Source organism: Suncus etruscus, chromosome 9, assembly GCF_024139225.1.
Source record: "Suncus etruscus isolate mSunEtr1 chromosome 9, mSunEtr1.pri.cur, whole genome shotgun sequence".
NCBI classification, from domain to species: Eukaryota; Metazoa; Chordata; class Mammalia; order Eulipotyphla; family Soricidae; genus Suncus; species Suncus etruscus.
The window spans coordinates 56823150-56843630 of record NC_064856.1 but is presented as its reverse complement, the minus strand read 5'-3'; the positions used below and the strand labels follow the sequence as shown (position 1 = coordinate 56843630).

Sequence of the window (20481 nt, the reverse complement as noted above, 5' to 3'; positions counted from 1 at the left end):
TAGTTTACCAAACTAGGGCATTTGCTAGGATAGAGAGCAGAGGGATGAGTGGCAGTGAGGTGATAGAGAAGAAAATAATAAGAAAGGGAGAACTGAGAGGCACTATGGTAATCTGATTCACAAAATGATTTGGAAAGGGGAACTCTTATCAGTACGCTTCCCTGCACTGTTCATTTGACTCATTTCCTGTGGCCAGAGGACACTAGCTAAGAATTAATGGCCACCCTCCCCTTCTGCCCTCCTTGCCAGGGCACAGCAGATCTGCTGGGAGAAAGTGCTCCAGGCATCTCACCGGTCGTAGTCCATGACCGCTATGGACAAGTGGATTTGGTCGATGTTCTCGGGAGGGACATCAAAGACTATGGCTTCATTGTAAACAGGATTCAGTGTATTCCTCTTGGTGGATGTTTTCCTCTTCTTTAGCCGTCTGCCATCACACATCAGTGAGACTTTCACGTAGGGATCTGTAAACCACGACAGACAGGGGTACTGTGAGGATAAATGTGGATTTAGGCCAGCCGTTTTGTCACTGTGGAATTGCAGGAATGGATATGTAGAACTCCATTCCCTGCCTGTGGACTGGAGTTTGAGGATTTTAATTAATCTGATGCCTGGGCAGTGACTAGAGTGAAGATAATTAAGTCATTCATTCAAGAATAGAGAACAGGGCATCATCTCCTCAAAATATGTGGAATTTAAAAATAGTATGAAAACATCTGTTACTAAATCACAAAACGTTCCAGCTAGAATGTAAGACCTATTGGCTGAGACAGGAAGAAATGCAAAAGCTTTTCCAAGGTTTGAGGAAATGGGTTTCTATTCCTTTACTTAAGGGGTCTCTTCTTGAAAATCAACAACCTTAGAAAATGGACAACATAAATTCTTAGTGTACAGAATGGAATTCTGGGGATGAATTTCCTTAAGCACAAGGTCTTCAAGCCCTCACAGTTGCCTACAATTGGGTTGTAAAAGAGAACAGCTTGCTACATCAGGGAGAGAAAGGCCGCAGACTTGTTAGAGGCGCCATGCTGAGACAGGGTGACAGGTGATAAATCTGCTTCAGGTGGGGCCTTCTTGATTCTACCCCCCTCTCCTTCTGCTCAGTGGGAGCTTGCTCATCCACCAGCATAAGCCTGTGGTGCTCTGACCCTTCTAAGCTGTTCAGGAGGAGTTTGGGCTCAGAAGGGAGCACTTTTTTTTTTTTTTTTTTTACTGCTAAGCAAGACAATAGAATACAGAAACACAATATATGGTATCAGATGATCTTAAATATCAGTGACCAAAAGCCAGTGAATTGAGTGTTATGTGCCCATAGCTGGAGAGACCCTAAAGAGGGCACATATGGATTGTATAGGGAATCTACATATCAGGGTATCTTTTGAGTTAAGGTTTAGAATTAAGTGTTATGTACTTGGACACTAAAAACGAAGAAAACAAATAAGACAAACACAACTTCTTCATCCAGTTATGGGCCTTTTATTATTATAATGGTTTTCCCTTAATTTTCAATAAGCCCAAGATGTTTTTTTATATATATTCTAAGGAAAGACCTGATTAAATAAGCTTATATGAGCACGTACAAACTATAAGATTAGTTGACAATTCTGTCGAAGGAGCAGACTTGAGAGAATAATAATCATATTAACAGCAACAACTAACATGATGTTGCATTTACTATATGCCAGACATAGTGCTAATGGCTTTATATGTATTAACCCATTTAATTTTACAACAACCAATGAGTCAGTTGCAGATAGGGAAACTGAAACTTACTTGAGTGTATAATGAATTTGTCTAGGGTCTCACACAGGTATTAGGTTAAGGACAAGGACTACACACAGCTCATTCATTGGCTATAGAGTTCATGTACTTTTATCATTCTACTGGAAACTTCACAAGGTGCAGTGTTCAAACCATGTGAGTGAGCTTAATTGGAGAATTACTTACCTGAGGCTCCTGTTATATCCATTGCCTTTAAATTCCTTGCTTTTATAATGGTAATGGTCAGCCTGCCAGCAGTGGGAAGATAGCAGAGGGAAAACATCAGCTCTCCCAGATCCACATTGTCCTGTTGAGAAAGCACAAACTGACACATTACTTAAGGGCCTGGGAGAGAAATAGCACTAGTACTGAGATTCTGATATCTTTCCCCCTTCAAACATAAGCTCCTACACCTATAACGCCCCCTCTTTCCCCAAAGCTCTGCTTCTCCATCCAGTCTCTTGCTGAACTGAACAGCTGCACCATATCTAAGAATGTATCCCCCAGAGCAGAAGTTGTCACTTCCTTAACACACCCCTATGGAGTCCCTGTTGCTCTATCGACATTTTTATAATCCATGCCAAACTCCTAGGACAAAACTACATAAAGAAGTGCTCTGCAGTACCAAGAAATTTCACCAATAGTCAAGATGTTCTGCACAGAATTTCATGAGGGCCAAATCAGATTCTCAAACAGCTCCCAGAAGGTCTCTCAAGGCGGCCTCAGTTTTGTTCACAAGCCTCACAAAGGTCCACAGGCCTTGCCAAACTTTCTTCAGATAATCACCATCCATATGCACCTATCTCCACAGATCTACACATTTTCAGTGTTACCCTTGCTAATCTATCCACTCTCACCCCTCCAAACCTGCCAGAGTATAGCACAAATCCCTACAGTCCAAAGCAGGATCCCTTGAAGCCCAGAGTACCTACCCTATGTATCTCTGGACAAGATTCTGCTGGAGCCAGAAAAATATCTCTTTGCTGGGGACCAGCCCAAATGAATATAGTTCATGTTGTGAAGCAGAGTCACTGCACAGGTTAAGAAACATTAGACAAAAAATAAGAAAAAAAGTGTGGGGCCAAGGAGTACAGCCTTGTAGATTGAGCGTCCCAACTGTTCTGCATGTCCAATATTTATTGCATAGAATCAGAAATCAGAAGGACAACATTCTTTGGTCAGTTGTCTAACTATTATCATCTATTCTAGATAAAATTTTATATATGTGAGGACCTTAATATATCTAAAAAAGCATCTTTATAAGGGGCTCATCACAAGGGATGTCTCTCATGAGAGGAAGAACAATTCTAGATCAGTCACAGGAACCTTGCTTCTGTGGTCTTCCACAGTGGCACTGATTTCTCCAGACATCAGGTGCCTGTATCTGTTCAGTTTGCCTTTATTTCTTTTATCCTAACCCTTTGTTACCCCACATTCTGCACATACCCCACATATGCACATTCATAAAGCTTGTCACAATAGAATCTTACCTGGACCTGCCCAACTTTGGACAATTCTTTCAGGGGCCAATGTAGGAAGTGGGGTACCCTTTGCTTCCCTCAGGGACTCTCACTTGGTCACAGCTCTGTCATTTTCTTGGTGGGTTTAAGGAGACCCATCTCCTCCAATGCCTCCTCAGGCAGAGCTCAGTCATTTAAATAGGACAGAAGACATGAATTTCTTTTCTCTGTTTTCAGCCCAAGGAGAATGTAACCAGAAAGAAAGGGGTGGAGGAAAGCCAGTTCATTTAGTTTCAATTTCTAAGCTACCTGAGCTTATTGAGCTGGGTGCTCATGTCCTGAGTCTAATTAATACAGTTTTGTACTGACAGTGCTCTGGGGAGTCAGGTTTTTGCCCTCCACAAGCACAGCCTCACTTCCCCTTCTTGAATCTCCAAGGCTGCTTCTATTTTTAGAAGCACAGATTCAGTTCTGGAAGGTCACCTCACCCAACCCCTCCTTGCCTTGACCGCTTCGCAGGAGATGAGACGAAGGGAATCTGTTTGGTGGCAAAGGCAGATGGATTGCTCTGTGTTGTTGTGCGTGGCTTGCCTTATAGAAATAAATGACCTCACTTCAAAAACCTGGCTCTTCTAGCTTCTTCTGAGCCCTTACCTCAAGAGACCCCAACAGCTGGGCTGGGGAGCACTAAAGAGATGGGATTTCTGCAGCTGAAGGGTGTACCACAAGGGAAGGGCTGGATTGCTTTCTGTGGCTAGGACAGTCTTTAAGAGCAATGTCTGTTTTTACTCTGCTTCCTGCTGGTGGTAGAGAGAAAGAAGCAATAACTGTCCTGAAAAAGCTATCCTGCACCTTCCACATTATGTTTGCCTATCCTTTGCTCTTGTTTTTCAGCAGAAAACACGGACACTTATTTTTCCCTCAGACTTACTACTTCTCATTATGCTAGAAAATTTTGCTTTGACAAAGCAAACAGGATCATAACATCTTGCTTCATCACTTTGCATTTTTCCTGAGGTCCTCCCCACATACACTCTGTAGGTCTGAGAAGTGCCTTAATGAGGCCCAGGCCCTGCTCTCGAGGACAGAAAACAAAATTGTCATATGACAGGTTCTTTTATGTTAAGTATACTATTTTCCCATCATAAATTTCATTCACAAATACTGATAGTAGTTGGTTGTTTGCTCAGGAGTTAAAAGAAAAAGATTAAATTTCAGACTTGCTAATATATTCAGAATGTGAACTAAGGTTAAAGTTCACATTTGGACTTACACAGAAAATCTTGGGAAATTGAAATAGTTATCAAAAAGAAAATGTTTAGTCTTATTGCAAAGAGCTTTTAAGACAAACATCACTAAGACTTTATAAATGATGAAAAATATCTATTCAAACTTTAATTTGTTCTTCATTTGTGGGCCACATCCAGCTGTGCTCAGGGGCTACTTCTAGCTTGGTACATGGGAGTCATTTCCAGTGGTACTCAGGGAACTGTATGTGGCCAGAGATCAAATCTAGGCTTGCACAAATGCAAGGCAATTGCTCTATCAATGAGATACATTCCCAATTCCAAATACCAGACTCTTAAAAAATACTTTTTATTGAGTTCAATGTGAATTACAAGCCTTTCACAGTTATATTTAAAGTACATAGTGACAGTGAATCAGGGCAGTTCCCACCACCAGTGTTGACCTCCCTCCGCCACTGTTCCCGCTGTGCATCCTATACCTTTCCTTCAGCCCCCCGGACAGCTAGTGTAACAGGTCCCTTTTGTGTATGGCTTGTTGTAGTTTGGATCTCTTAATTTCATTGTCGTTGACTTTGGGTTGGGTATTTAGCTCTGATCATTTTTTATGTCCACTCAATGCTCATAATATTGCTTTGTCCCTGGTATCATCCACATTTTCCCCCCTCAATTTGTAAGAAGATATAGAATTATGAGGCAGAACAAGATGGTTCATGTTCTATGGTTCTGTTAAAACAAACAAACAAACAAACAAAACAAAAGAAAGTGGGCAGAAGCCCCTGTCTAGAAGCTAAAAATACAAATTTAAAAGAAGAAAAATAGAGGGGCCGGAGAGGTGGCGCTACAGGTAAGGTGTCTGCCTTACAAGCGCTAGCGTAGGACAGACTGAGGTTCGATCCCCCGGCGTCCCATATGGTCCCCCCAAGCCAGGAGCGATTTCTGAGCACGTAGTCAGGAGTAACTCTGAGCGTCAAATGGGTGTGGCCCAAAAACCAAGAAGAAAAATAGAAAAAGAAAGAAAGAAAATGGGGGTGAGTTTCTTTTGTGTGTGTGTTTGTTTGTTTTTGCATAGGAATAGTAAGTATTGGGGAAATTAAAAAGGAATATTTCCTTGGCCTAAGAGATACAGGATTTCTCCACTCTTGAAGCAAATTGACGTGAGACCAACTTTAGACTCTCGACATGCTTATTGTCAACTTCCAAGGTCTTTCTTTATGGTGCCAGGAAATGTTCTGCTCAGTCGCGATTGTCAAAGTCAGCCTTCTGTAATTAGAGATCTTGATTTTTGCATAGATCCTAGGACAAAGTCTAGACTAGTCTTTAATTATGGTTCCAGGAAAAGTTTTGCTAAGTGGCAGTTGTTGTAGTCAATTTTCTGTAATTAGTGATCTTGGTTTTTGCACAGAACCTAGGATGGAGTGTCTTCTGGTTTCAACTCACCGTTAGGTGATGTGGTAGGGCAATCTGCCCTTATAATCAAGTTGTTGCTGTTTCCTCATCATTAGGATGTAGTATGAACCTACCCTGGCACAAGTTGGTGTCAAGAGTGGTATTAGAGACTTCCCCAGGGGGAATTTGATTCCTGGTGCTGCTGCAGGGAACTGTGCCAGCTCTAAGGTTGGGATCCAGGATTTGGGGTTGGGTAGTCAATGTCTGATCACATGAGGTCTAAGTCGAGTCCCCATAAAAAATGTTCAGGATGGAAGGCATCCCTCCAAATACCAGACTTTTAAACTATATAACATTGCTTCATTACTATGCATTCTTCCTAAAGGCCTCTCCACATATACACTGTAGGTCTGAGAAGTGCCTTAATAAAGCCAGGTCCTGCTGTCAAGGTCAGGGAATACAATTGTCACATGACAGGTTCTTTTATTGTTATTTGGGCTACACCTGATGACATTCAGGAGTTACTCGTAGCTATGTGCTCAGAAATCACTCCTGGTTTGGGGGAACATATGGTACTCTAGGGATCGAACTGAGGCCTGTCCTGGGTCAGCTGCGAGCAAGGCAAATGCCCTACGGCTGCACTATCACAATGGCCCCTTGACAGGTTCTTTTGTGCTAAGTACATTTATTTTTCTATTATAAACTTTATTCACAAATACTTATAGTAGTTGGTTGGTACATACATTGTGTATTGGTTTTAGGAGTGATTTTTCAGAACTCTCCAAAAGTAAATTGTCATCGTGCCATGTCTACTACCAAAATATAGAAATCTTTCTATCTCCATCTACTGGACCTCCTGGATGTTCCCTATCTCTTTCTCTCTGGCTATTTCAATTCTGCAATCCAAATCCAAGGTTTAATTTTGTCCTTTTCACTTAGTTCCTTTTTATTTCATCTGAGTGAGATCACCTGAAATTTGTCTTTCTTTATCTGACATATTTCACTTAATATCACACCTCTGACTACATCAACATGGTGTCAAAAGGCAAGATTTAAAATAAAAATTCTTTAAACCATTCTCATATGTGTGAAGTAAGATTTCATCGCAGCTTTTTGGGGATGGGGACACATCTGGCAGTGCTCCGAAGTTATTCCAAGCTTTGTGCCTAGGGATCACTCCTTGCTGTGCTTGTGGAACCATATGGGATGTTGGGGATTGAACCTGGATCAACTGCACGTAAGGCAAAGCCTCTCTCTGCTGTTATCACTCCAGCTTCACTGCAGTTTGCTGGTTATAAATTTAAAAATAAAACATAACACTTATATCACTTCTTTTCACAGAGTATGAATAATCATTAATAATTTTCTTTTTAAGAATCCATCAATCTGGGGCCAGAGAGATAGCATGGAGGTAAGGCATTTGCCTTTCATGCAGGAGGTCATCTGTTTGAATCCTGGGGCCCCATATTGTCCCCTCCGCCTGCCAGAAGCAATTTCTGAGCCTGGAGCCAGGAATAACCCCTGAGCACTGCCGGGTGTGACCCAAAAACCACACAAAAAAATAATAAAAAAAATAAAACAAACAAACAAAAAGAATCCATCAATCTATCTATCTATTTATTCTTTCTTATATATTGTGGTTAGTGATTGTTGCCTTTTTGTGGATGCTTGGAGCAATTTATATTGTTGTGAACTCAAACAGACAAAATTATTTTTATTTTTTTTTGTTGGGTGGGTGGGGCCACACCTGGTGGTGCTCAGGGGTTACTCCTGGCTCTGTGCTCAGAAATTACTCCTGGCAGGCTTGGGGGACCATATGGGATGCCAGAAATCGAACCTACGTCCATCATGGGTTGGCTATGTGCAAGGTAAATGCCCTACCACTGTGCTATATCTCTGGCAAACAGACACAATTATTTGAGAGAAGCGTTGACTGAGAAATGGAACAAAATTCTTTAAGAGAAGTTTACTGGAAAATGGAACAGGAGTTCATGATACTGAATACTTATCCTGTTACTTCCTTGATGGTGATTTGAGTGTAAGAAACAATATAATGATATTTTTAATCATTCCTTTAGATTCATGGTTCCTCTTTGCTTCCTAGGGGACATTGGAAGAATATAGAGGAATTTTTAAATTCCACAAGAAAGAAAGATATATTACTAACATCTAGTAAACAAAGGCAAACTACTAAGCATCCAATAATGTATGGAGCAAATCCGCATTAAAAAGTATTATCTGTTCCAAAATATCAATAGTTCTAAGGTAAAAAAATTCTGCCCTACAGAAAAGTGTTTGGACTGTTATAACATTTTTCCAGAAGCTTGATAAAAGTCAACTATGAAAGGATGGATTTCAGTTTGACAGGAATCAGACATGCAGAAGTGTCACTGGCAGTGAGTGCCCTAGAGGGTACAAGGCAAAAGGAAAATGTCAAAGAAATGCGTCATTTGTTCCTGCTTGTGTGGCTAAGTTCAATATTGTTAGCAAGACATATTGGGAATTTAGCTACTGTGTGTGACTTCTTTACCTGCTAACCTGTACATTTTTTCTGTGATCTGTTTGCCTGAACATCTATTAACTAGAGATTTGGCCTAACAGGTGAACTTTTGTATTCCTTTTTCTTGAGTTCTTCCAGTGAGCAACATCTAAATTTTATGAAATTCTAGAAAGTTTTCTGCAGAAATTCAGACTGACAAAAATAATCATGCCCCTTGGGGACAGAGCAGTGGCACAAGTGGTAAGGTGTCTGCTTTGCCCGTGCTAGCTAGCTAGGACAGACTGCGGTTTGATTTCCCGCCATCCCATATGGTCCCTCAAGCCAGGAGCGAATTCTGAGCACATAGCCAGAAGTAACCCCTGAGCATCACCAAGTGTGGTCCATAAACAAAACAAAACAACAACAACAAAAAAATAATCATGCCCCTCTCCACTGTGATGAATCTATAACCCAAGCAGGACAACTGAGAGATTTCTCTTTAAAACTGAAAGTTCTATATATAGACAGAAAAATTATATTTTATTAAAACAAATCACTGAAATGATATGAAACTAGAATCACTATAAGGCTTTTGTATTATTCATAATAAAAGTAGTATACTATGACTTTAAACTAGGCTCTGATAGTAAAAATGTATGCTATAAAACCAAAAAGAAATTACTAGAACAAGAAATTAAAGCTAATAAGTTAATATAGATAAAGTGGAAGCTTACGATATTAAATTAATCCAAGAGAAGGCAGACAAATAATTTAAAAGAGACTATGATCAGAAGAAACAAATAGGTTATAATAGAATATAAGTGGAGAAATGGTAAACTTAAACCCAATTTAATAATTGCATTAAAAGTAGATGATCTAAGTATACATGTAAAAAGTAAAATTTGATTTAATAAAAAGAAACTCGGGGGCTGGAGAGATAGCATGGAGGTAAGGCGTTTGCCTTTCATGTAGAAGGTCGGTGGTTTGAATCCCGGCATCCTGTATGGTCCCCAGGAGCGATTTCTGAGCATAGAGTCAGAGTAACCCCTGAGCAAGGTCGGGAGTGACCCCAAAACAAAACAAAACAAAAATCTTGGGGCCGGAGAGGTGGCGTTAGAGGTAAGGTATCTGCCTTGCAAGCGTTAGCCAAGGAAGGACCGCGATTCCATCCCCGGCGTCCCATATGGTCCCGAGTGCTTAGCCAGGAGTAACCCCTGAGCATCAAATGGGTGTGGCCCGAAAAACAAAAAACAAAACAAAAAAACCAGACTCGATTGTATGCTGCTTATAGAATATACTTTAAATATATATTAAGTGGATTAGAAGAATAAAAAGATATGTCATAATAACACTAATAAAAGGAAGTCTTTAGTGGTTAAATCAATCTGAGACAGAGTATATGTCAGGGCAATGAAAATTTAGTCCCTGTAAAAGAGGGTCATTTCATTATGTTAAAGAGGTCCTGTTAATGATATATTAAAGGTTTCTTAGGGCTCCTTTATAGTCAATTCTCCCTCTCCTATTTCTAGTCCCTTATATAAACTGATCTCTTAATTACTACATTTCATATTTTTCCAAGATGTCTTATAAAGAAAACCATTTATTATCTTCTCTTTCATACCTGGCTTCATTTAGTCCAAGTATTTGATATTTATTCAAGAATTTTCTCAAAATATTTGTCCCAGTTGCCAATTTAGTAGGCTACTACTGTATAAATATGCCAGTTTGTTGATCCATTTACCATTTGATGCTACATTTGTATAATATGGTTCCATGACTATACACATGTGATAAAAACCTGTATATTTATTCATTTATTATTTGTTTTGAAGTCTGATGGTACCCAGCGCTTATTCCTGGCTCTGTATTGAGAGGTCACGCCTAGCTGTTCTCAGAGAACTACCTGCCTTGTTAGGAATAGAACCAAGGTCAGCCATGTACAAGGCAAGTATCCTACCTGCTGTACTATCTCTCTGAAACCATATATATATATATATATATATATATATATATATGGTTTTGGGGCCACAAGTGATGGCCTTCAGGGCTTATTCCTGGCTCCAGGCTCAGGAATCACTCAGGAAATAGCTCCGGGAACCATGTGGAATGATGAAGGTCAAACTCAAGTCAGCTGTGTGCAAGGCAAACACCCTACCCCACTGTACTATTGATACGGCTTTTGGGATTATATTTTTTGTCTTCTAGTTTTGTTGACTTGCATTCAGGAAATAGGGAGATCTTATGGTATTAACTATTAAAATATTAATCCAGAAGCCCAAAAGATGGCTCAGCTACTTAAGTACTCAAGATAAGTGTGAAACTAAACTCAGTCCTCTACCTTCACCTCTACACCAAGGAAATTCTAACAGTTACTGACTCAGGATTTCCTGGGAAGGGAAAAATATAAATAATTTTTCTTTCCATCTTATTCTGTTCTACTCGTTTGTGCTCAAATCATTTAAAAATGCATAATCTCTAATGGTAATATTTTCCATAAAATTATTGTCTGTAATATTAAACTTGTTATTTATATAAGAATCATCTTCCTTCTATAATTTTACTATATATAAAACAGGGTTTGTTTCTTAAGCGGGCACTCCTGAGCACAGGAGTAGCTCTTATAATGCTGAGTGTGGCACCTAAAATAGGATTTCTTGGTATTATGTTATGTTTCAAAGCCAAGTTGATAACAAACATTTATTTTTTTGTTTGTTTTTGCATCACACCTGGCAACACTCAGGGGTTACTCCTGGTTCTATGCTCAGAAGTCACTTCTGGCAGGCTCTGGGATCATATGGAATGGTGGGGGATTGAACCTGGATTTTTCCTGGGTCGATTGCATGCAAGGCAAACACCCTACCACTGTGCTATCACTCCAACCCAATAACAAACACTTAAATGATGGTTCAAATGTTTTAATTTCTTTGCTCATTGATCTTTTGAAATGTACACCATGCCCAACCACATATACTATTTATTTTATTTTGTTTGATATGTTTGAATAATTTTTCCCCAGAGAGATTTTATGAATAGTTATATTGTTTATTTTCTTTTTTTTTCATTCTTGTATATCAGGCATCAAATCTAGATTCTTACATATGAAAGGCAAGTGCTAAAGCACTAAGCTGAATCACTGGCCCCAAAATATTTTTACTGTACTTTTAATTTTTGCTCTGTTTTCTTTGGGACATAGATGGTGATTTCCAGGGACTATGTGGCTAGGTACTCTCAGAATTATAAGGTTCTGAGAATCAAACTTGGGGGTTTGAATGCAAAATATGTGATCAAGGCCTTTGAATTTTCTCCCCTGACTATTCTAATTTTTATAAAGTTAGGGGCTGGAATAATAGTATAGTCAGTAGACATTTGTCTTGCATGCAGTTAACCTATATTCAATCCAATCATCCCTTAAGGTCTCACAAGCCCACCAATAGTAATTTATGAGTACAGTTTCAGGAAAATCTCTGAGAAATACTGAGTGTGGCTCAAAAACCAATACAAATTAAAAATATGGGCCCGGAAAGATAGCACAGCGGTATTTGCCTTGCAAGCAGCCGATCCAGGACCTCAGGTGGTTGGTTCGAATCCCGGTGTCCCATATGGTCCCCCATGCCTGCCAGGAGCTATTTCTGAGCAAACAGCCAGGAGTAACCCCTGAGCACAACTGGGTGTGGCCCAAAAACCAAAAAAAAAAAAAAAGTAATTTATAATCTCACCATAAATAAAATTTCAAGTCCTATTTTGTTAACATCTGAATTCCCTTTAATTTTTGGGAAATAAAACTGTCGTGCAATTTCAGAAAATAAAAAGAAATACCTTTAATTAAATTTTTACTCATTTTATTATTTTTAAAACAATTTTTTACTTATATTAAACATTAAATTATTGACCTTTGGGGTAATACTCTGCTATATACAGGACTTACTTTTGGCTTGGTGATCAGGGTTTACTCCTGGTGGTACTTAGAGGACCATATGCAGTCTAGAGAATTGAGTCAGGAGTGGGCTCCATACAAAGCAAAGGCTCCCTTGTGGTATCTCTAAATTTCTCCAATGAAAACTATATTGTTATCATATTTAGATATGATATCTAAAGCCATCATTAGAAATAATTATGAACTAATCTCACTTATGACCTAAGGTTTCTTTTTTTTTTTTTTTTTTTTTTTTGGTTTTTGGGCCACACCTGGTGGTGCTCAGGGGTTACTCTTGGCTGTCTGCTCAGAAATAGCTCCTGGCAGGCAAGGGGGACCATATGGGACACCAGGATTCGAACCAATCACCTTTGGTCCTGGATTGGCTGCTTGCAAGGCAAACACCGCTGTGCTATCTCACCGGGCCCCGTAAGGTTTCTTTTTTATTGAATAATATTAGAAATCTGAATCAAGGATATAAGAAAATGAGAATACATTATAGATGTATATTTTATTTCAAGTTTGTCTTGAAAAGAACATAAACTGTAATAGAAAAAAGAGAAGAAAAGTTCTTAAAAGAATGTACAAAAATGTGATAAAGTCAAACATCCAGTTGTGATAACAAATTGCTCTAAATAGACTGGATAAGGAAGAGGAATTTCCTTATCTGTTAGAAGACATTTGAGAACAAGGTCATCACAGTGGTGTGCTTAAATGGTGAAGAGTGTGGTAAGCTTCCCAATTAATGCAATGAAGAGATACTTTATAATATCCATTCCATATACTTAAGTTCTAAACTCCTAAAAGAAAGCACTAAAAGGAAATAAAATGTATGACTTTTTGTTATAAAGAATTAATTTAGTCTTTATTATTTATTTATTTATTTATTTATTTATTTATTTATTTTTGTTTTGTTTTTGGGCCACACCAGTAACCCGTAATCAGGGGGTTACTCCTGGCTATGTGCTCAGAAATTGCTCCTGGCTTGGGGGACCATATGAGACTCCGAGGGATCAAACCATCACGGTCCGTCCTAGGCTAGTGAGGGCAAGGCAGATGCTTTACCACTCTGAGCCACCACTCCAGCCCCCTATCATTATTATTTTAATATTTTTGTATTGGGGCCATCTCCTGCAGTACTCAGAACTTACTTCTGACTTCAAGAATCCTGGAAGACCAATGGGGATGTTATAGATCAAACTATTGATGACTTTGTGCAAGGCTAGTGCCCTACCCTCTGTATTATCTGACTCTACTTATCATTTTAATATCCTACTCTATTACTTATTATCTTACTCTATCGTTTTTTGGGTTTTTGTTTTTGGGCCACACCCGGCAGTGCTCAGGCGTTACTCCTGGCTCCAAGCTCAGAAATCGCTCCTGACAGGCTCGGGGGACCATATGGGATGCAGGGATTCGAACCAATGACCTTCTGCATGAAAAGCAAACGCCTTACCTCCATGCTATCTCTCTGGCCCCTTACTCTATCATTTTAATTTGTTTTAATTACTTTATTTAAAGGCCACATATATGGGGAGAGAGAGATAGCATGGAGGTAGGGCATTTGCCTTGCATGCAGAAGGATGGTGGTTTGAATCCCGGCATCTCATATGGTCCCCTGAGCTTGCCATGAGCGATTTCTGAGCATAGAGCCAGGAGTAACCCTGAGCGCTGCCGGGTGTGACCCCCCCCCAAAAAAAAGAATAAATAAATAAAGACCACATATTACATAGTTGCGCATAATACATTTTTTCCAAGACTAATCTCACTACTAATGTAAAATTCCTTCCATCATTATCCCCAGATTCACACCCATCCCCAAGCCTACCCCTTGGCAGGCACAAAATAATATATTTTATATTGATGGTTTACAACTTGAAATGAAATAATTTTTTAGAAAGTAAAGTAATACAAAAATTTGTGAAAATTAATGTATCTTGCAATGAGGTCATCATTCCAAAACAGTCCTGGAGATGTAAGCCCAAATATTGGCATACATGGAGTTTTGGTTGGTTTGGCATCTCCACAGAGCTCCATAATTTAGTGATGAAGCTGGGCTATTATTGTGAAGCAGGGGTTGTAGATGGTGCAAGTCATTGCCTGGCTTTGGTAAGGTAGAGACATGGATCACCCTCTTCTTCGGAGATTGCCATTTTCAGTTGTGTGGTCTGTGTACTCATGATTCTTCATGGCTTGGGATACATGTCTTTTGAGAATAGAGTGACTCTATGGAACTGGCTGAATGCAGACATGGCAACTGCAGTTGCAGGTCATAGTTTATTTTGCCATATTTAGATGTGACAATTTGACCTCTCATTCCTACAACTACATTAGATTTATAATACATATTTATTGATGATTGATAGATATAATGTCAGTAACAAATATAAATTGCAGTTTATGGACCAGAGAAAGTAAAGGTAAAATTTAAAAAAAATACTCACTTAAATACTCACATAGAGGCAGGCAGCGGAAAGGATGGGGTTAGGTGGGTAGGAAGGAAACAGGGTGGCAAAAAATTTGCACTGGGAAAAGGATGTATGCTGAACATCGTATGACTGATAATAATGAGCAACATTGTAAATGTGTATCTCATGGTGATTCAATTTAATAATTTATCTTATTAAAAACAGCATTAAAAGTATCAGCACTTTAGGAAAAATACAAAAATATGTCTAACATATTTTTCTTTGCCATATTTATTGAGGAACTGTGAATTAAAAAACTGTTATACTTTTATGCATATATTATTCTAATACTACACCCATCACCAGAGCACCTGCTTTTATTCAGTTTCCTCCTATCCCCCTATCCAACATCCCAAAGATTCTCTCCACTCTCTCCACCATATGTAAACTCAGTTACATAAAAAAGTTCTCCAGCTACTTTTGACCTTTTTTTTTTGTTTCTCTATGTCACATTTATGAGAGATATTTTTTATTTAATGTATAAGTGGTGACACATACACAAACAGATGAATAAAGCCAAACTCCTGAAATTTTGCAAAATTGTTAATGATTAGTTGATAACTAAAAATTATATATTTCATTTTTATAAATTAAAATTAATATGAATACTACTATAAGATTTATATGAAATAAGCATATTCTACAAATCATACAGTTTAATATGAATGAAAGAGAACTAAAAAATTTAAAGACTATCTGAATTGGGGCCAGGTAATGAGCACAATGGTAGGGTGATTGCCTTGCACATGGCAGACCTGGGACTGACTTGGGTTCAATCCCGGCATTCCATATGGTTCCCCAAGCCTGCCAGGAGTGATTTCTGAGCTCAGAGCCAAGAGTAACCCCTGAGTGTCACCAGATGCACTAGATGTGGACCAAACACAAAAACAAAAACAAAAAAACAAGAATATATTTAAATAGGCACATAAAGTATAGAAGTGTTTTTCCTAAAAAGGTAAAGGGTGGCCGGAGTAGTAGCACAGCAGTAGGGCATTTGGCTTGCATGCTGCAAGGTAGGTTTGATCCTGGGCATCTCATATGGTCTCCTGAGCCTGCCAGGAGTGATTTCTGAGTGCAGAGCCAGAAGTAACCCCTGAGCACTGCCGGGTATGGTCCACCAAAATAAAATAAAATAAAAATAAAAAATGTACCTCCATCTAACACCATGTACAAATCCAAATGGATTAAGGACCCTGATATCAGGCCCCAAACCATAAGGTATATTGAACAACACATAGGTAAAACACTTCATGACATTGTGACTAAAGATATGTTTAAGGAGGAAATAGTACTTTCCAAACAAGAGGAAGTAGAGATAAACAGATGGGACTATATTAAGCTGAGAAGCTTCAGCATCTCAAAGGAAATAGTGCCTAGGATACAAAAGCCACCCACAGAATGGGAGAAACTATTCACCCAATATCCATCAGGTAAGGGGCTAATATAAAAAATATATAAGGCACTGACAGAACTTAACAAGAAAAAGCATTTAATCCCATCAAAAAATGGAGATAAGAAATGGACAATTTCTCAAAGAAGAAATAAATACAAATGGCCAAAAAGCACATGAAAAATGTTCCACATCACTAATTATCAGGGAGATGCAAATCAAAACAACAATGAGGTACCATCTCATACCACAGAGACTGGCACACATCACAAAGATCAAGAACAATAAGTGGGCCAGCGCGGTGGCGCTAGAGGTAAGGTGTCTGCCTTGCCAGTGCTAGCCTAGGACAGACCGCGGTTCAATCCCCCAGTGTCCCATATGTGTCCCATATGGTTCCCCAAGCCAGGAGCGACTTCTGAGTGCATAGCCAGGAGTAACACCTGAGTGTCACTGGATCTGGCCCAAAAACCAAAAACCAAAAAAAAAAAAAAAAAAAAAAAAGAACAATAAGTGTTGGCAGGGATGTGGAGAGAAAGAAATTCATTCACTGCTGAGGGGAATGCCATCTAGTCCAGCCTTTATGGAAAACAATATGGAGATTCCTCAAAAGACTGGAATTGAACTTCTATATAAACCAGCTATACCACTCCTAGGGATATACCCTAAGAACACAAAAACACAATACAAAAATGCTTTCCTCACACCTATATTCATTGCAGTGCTATTTACAATAGCCAGACTCTGGAACCAACCAAGATACCCTTCAACAGATGAATGGCTAAAGAAACTGTGATACATATATGCAATGGAATATTATGCAGCTGTCAGGAGAGAGTAAGTCATGAAATTTTCCTCTACATGAATGTACAGGAATCTATTACGCTGAGCAAACTAAGTCAGAGATAGAGATAAGAAAGAGATAGACACAGAATGGGTTTCACTCATCTATGTATTTTAAGAAAAACAAAGGCATTATTGTAACAATACCCAGAGAGAACAGAGATGAGGACTGGAAGGACTGGCTCTCGACATGAAGCTCACCACATAGAGTGGTGAGTTTAGTTAGAGAGATGATTACACTATCGTGACAATGTTAATGAGTGAGAGAAGTAGACTGCCTGTCTCGAATACAGGCAGGGGGTGGGGAAGGAGGGAGATAAGGGCATTGGTGATGGGAAGGTTGCATTGGCGAAAGGGTGTTCTTTTATATGACTGAAACCCACCTACAATCATGTATGTAATCATGGTGCTTAGGTAAAGAAAAAAATATGATAAAAAAATAAAAAGGTGGAGCTGGAATGATAGCATGGAGGCAAAGCGTTTGCCTTGCATGCAGAAGATTGGTGGTTCAAATCCCAGCACCCCGTATGGTCCCCCGAGCCTGCCAGGAGTGATTTCTGAGGATAGAGCCAGGAGTAACCCCTGAGTGCTGCCAGGTGTGACCCAAAAACAAAAACAAAAAACCCCCAAAATATAAGTAAATAAATAAAAGGTAATAGGTTAATGTTAGAAAATTACAGGTATTAAATAATAAATGTATTTATGATATATTATAGATATATGCTATATATTTTAGATGATGTTCATTAATAAATAAAATAAAATTTCTATAGATATAAAAACCCTGAGTACACAGAGAAAGAAAATTAAGAATAAATAAGATATTGGGGACAGGAATGACAGAAGAGTAGGTAGGATGTCTGCCTTGTTTGCAAGTGATCTGGGTTTTATCCTTGGCACTCCATCTAACCCCTGTTCCCTTCTAGGAATGATACCTGAGCACAGAGCCCGGAGTAAGCCCTGGACACCATTGGGTGTGGCCCCAAATAAAATAAATTAAAAAATTAATCAATTATAAAAATAATAAATTACAAAAATAAATGAAATACCAATCTATTGTAAGCATGGTGTGCAGGTTTGAACCCATAACCTCACAATGTCATGCATATGCTTATGCTCTGCTACCAAGTTATATTTCTAGCCCCAAGAACAGTCTAAATAAATGGAGACATATACACAACTCATTGCTTGCACAACTCATTATTATAAAAATATTCTTTTTTTTTTCTGCCTCCACCCCCGCCTCCCTAAAAATATTCTTTTTCCTTTTTTTTTGTTTTTTTGGGCCACACCCGTTTGATGCTCAGGGGTTACTCCTGGCTAAGCGTTCAGAAATTGCCCCTGGCTTGGGGGGATCATATGGGACGTCGGGGAATCGAACCCTGGTCCTTCCTTGGCTAGCGCTTGCAAGGCAGACACCTTACCTCTAGCGCCATCTCTCTGGCCCCTAAAAATATTCTTAAAGTGATCTATGAGCTAAAATAAATTCTATATTATGACTAATAAAGTAATTAAATTTTTATTTGGACATGCAGAGTGCAACAAATAGTCAAAATAGGAGACCTTATTCCTTAGTTATGAAAATCTACTGCTTTATGTCTCTTCACTTATGAAATGCAATTATTTGTCAGATACTCTTCTGGATTCTAGAAATTCACCAGTGAGCTTAATACACAAAAGTATTTTGCTCTCATAAGGTTAACATTTGTTTGTATGTGAAAATAGGTAATGAGCAAAATTAATCACACGCATGTGAGAGGAAAAAGTTGACAGGGGATTAAATAGACTTGAAATGTTAAATAAAATATTGAGTTAGAAAAATTTGACCCTTTGAATAGGGTCTAGGAAGTGAAGTAAGGCTGCTAGTCATGCTGTGAAAGGGGCAAGAGTCTACACAGAGCAGGAATGAATGGAAATAACCTGAGGTGAAAGATGCTCTGAACTTGTCTGAGAAAAGAAAAAGAGATAGTGAAAAAGAAGAGTAAAATTAATGAGGTCAAGTAAATTTTGGAAACATTATATGCTGGTGAGGAAGTAGTAATAAAGAAGCTTATTCTTTTTTTTTTTTCTTTTGGTTTTTGGGTCACATCTGGCATCGCTCAGGGGTTACTCCTGGCTTCAGGCTCAGAAATCGTTCCTGGCAGGCTTGGGGGACCATATGGGATGCCGGGATTCGAACCATCAACCTTCTGGATGCGAGGCAAATGCCTTACCTCCATGCTATCTTCCTGGCCCCAAGAAGCTTATTCTTTAAATGTAGGACTTTAGTCTTGATTCAGATTAGAAAAAGTTTGGAGACTTCTCAAAAAGTCAAACTAGAGCTTCCAAATGACCTTGCATTTCTACTCCTGGACATACAGGAGTAAAAAATATATTAGAAAGGACACATCTGGAGCCAGAGCGATAGCTTAGCAGATAAGACATTTATCTTGCACAATGCAGTACTATTTATAGTGACCAAGATCTGGAAATGACCAAAGAGCCCAATAGCAAAGGCATAAAGAAATTGTGGTCTATAGACACAATGTAATACTACTAAGCTCTGAAATACGATAAAATATCGCAGTTTGCTGCAACTTTAATGAAATTAAATGGTGTCATGCTAAATGAAATGAATCAGAAAGAAAAAGATAAATACTAGATAATCTTTTACATATGTGGAGTTTGAAGAAACAATAAAAAGGATTAGACAATACCCAGTGAAAACAAACCCTGATATATAGTCAGTAGAACTGTGAACTGAATTAAGCATGCTACGAGTTGGGGGGAAGCAACCCTGAGATGATAATTTGGTATTTTAATGATATGTGTAGTGCTGCATCTGGTATAGCAGCACTAAGAGTATAAAACAATATCAGTACCATTGTAAACTATGGTATCTTGAAAGAAATTCTGTTTTGTGATTAAATTTGGAATTAGCCAGGGCTATGGAGCTAGCCAGGTTTAAACATGACAACTGTAATTGTGGGCATGGTTACAGCTGCCAGGCTTTCCAAAAGAAGAACGATACAGGGGAGGGTGCCCACTCTTACTCCAGAAAGTCCTGGTAATATCAGCTCAAACATTGGCATAACTGAAGTTTGGTCAGATTGGTATCCTGAAGGAAATCAAAGAGAATCATTGTGATTCTGGGTGATGGCAGTAGCAAACATGGTTTCATCACTGTAGGGACATGGGATGCTACTCTGGAGATGGCCAGTTTTCTGCTGTAGGCACCCATGATTTTTCACATCTCAGTTTACATCTCATTTGAGAAAAGAGGGAGTCCAGGGGAGCTGGTCTGGTTAGAACAAACCGCAACTTCTTTACCCACTTGTGATCAGATATCTGGATTGTTTCCAAGACCTGTTATTATATAAGTGCTGCAATGAACATAAATAACACCATATCTTTTTTATCTACTAACCTGTCATTGATAGTTGGGTTGTTTTCAGATTTTAGCTATTGTAAATAACACTGAAGTGAATGTAAGTATACATATCTTTTTGAATATGTTGTGTTCTTTAGATAGGTTAGTCGAATTGCTAGATTATACTG

General features: G+C 38.8%; 1 protein-coding gene across 1 annotated transcript in view; it reads right to left on the bottom strand.

Annotated features, from left to right (window-relative positions):
* SYT9 (synaptotagmin 9) overlaps nucleotides 1-20481 on the bottom strand; it is a 238614-nt gene that overhangs the window by 68492 nt on the left and 149641 nt on the right. Inside the window, exons 4-5 of the mRNA XM_049780289.1 lie at nucleotides 1948-2068; nucleotides 293-464 (exon numbers count right to left, since the gene is read on the bottom strand). Of these exons, the coding sequence (XP_049636246.1) occupies nucleotides 293-464; nucleotides 1948-2068 (293 nt within the window). The remainder of the gene's footprint in view (nucleotides 1-292; nucleotides 465-1947; nucleotides 2069-20481) is intronic.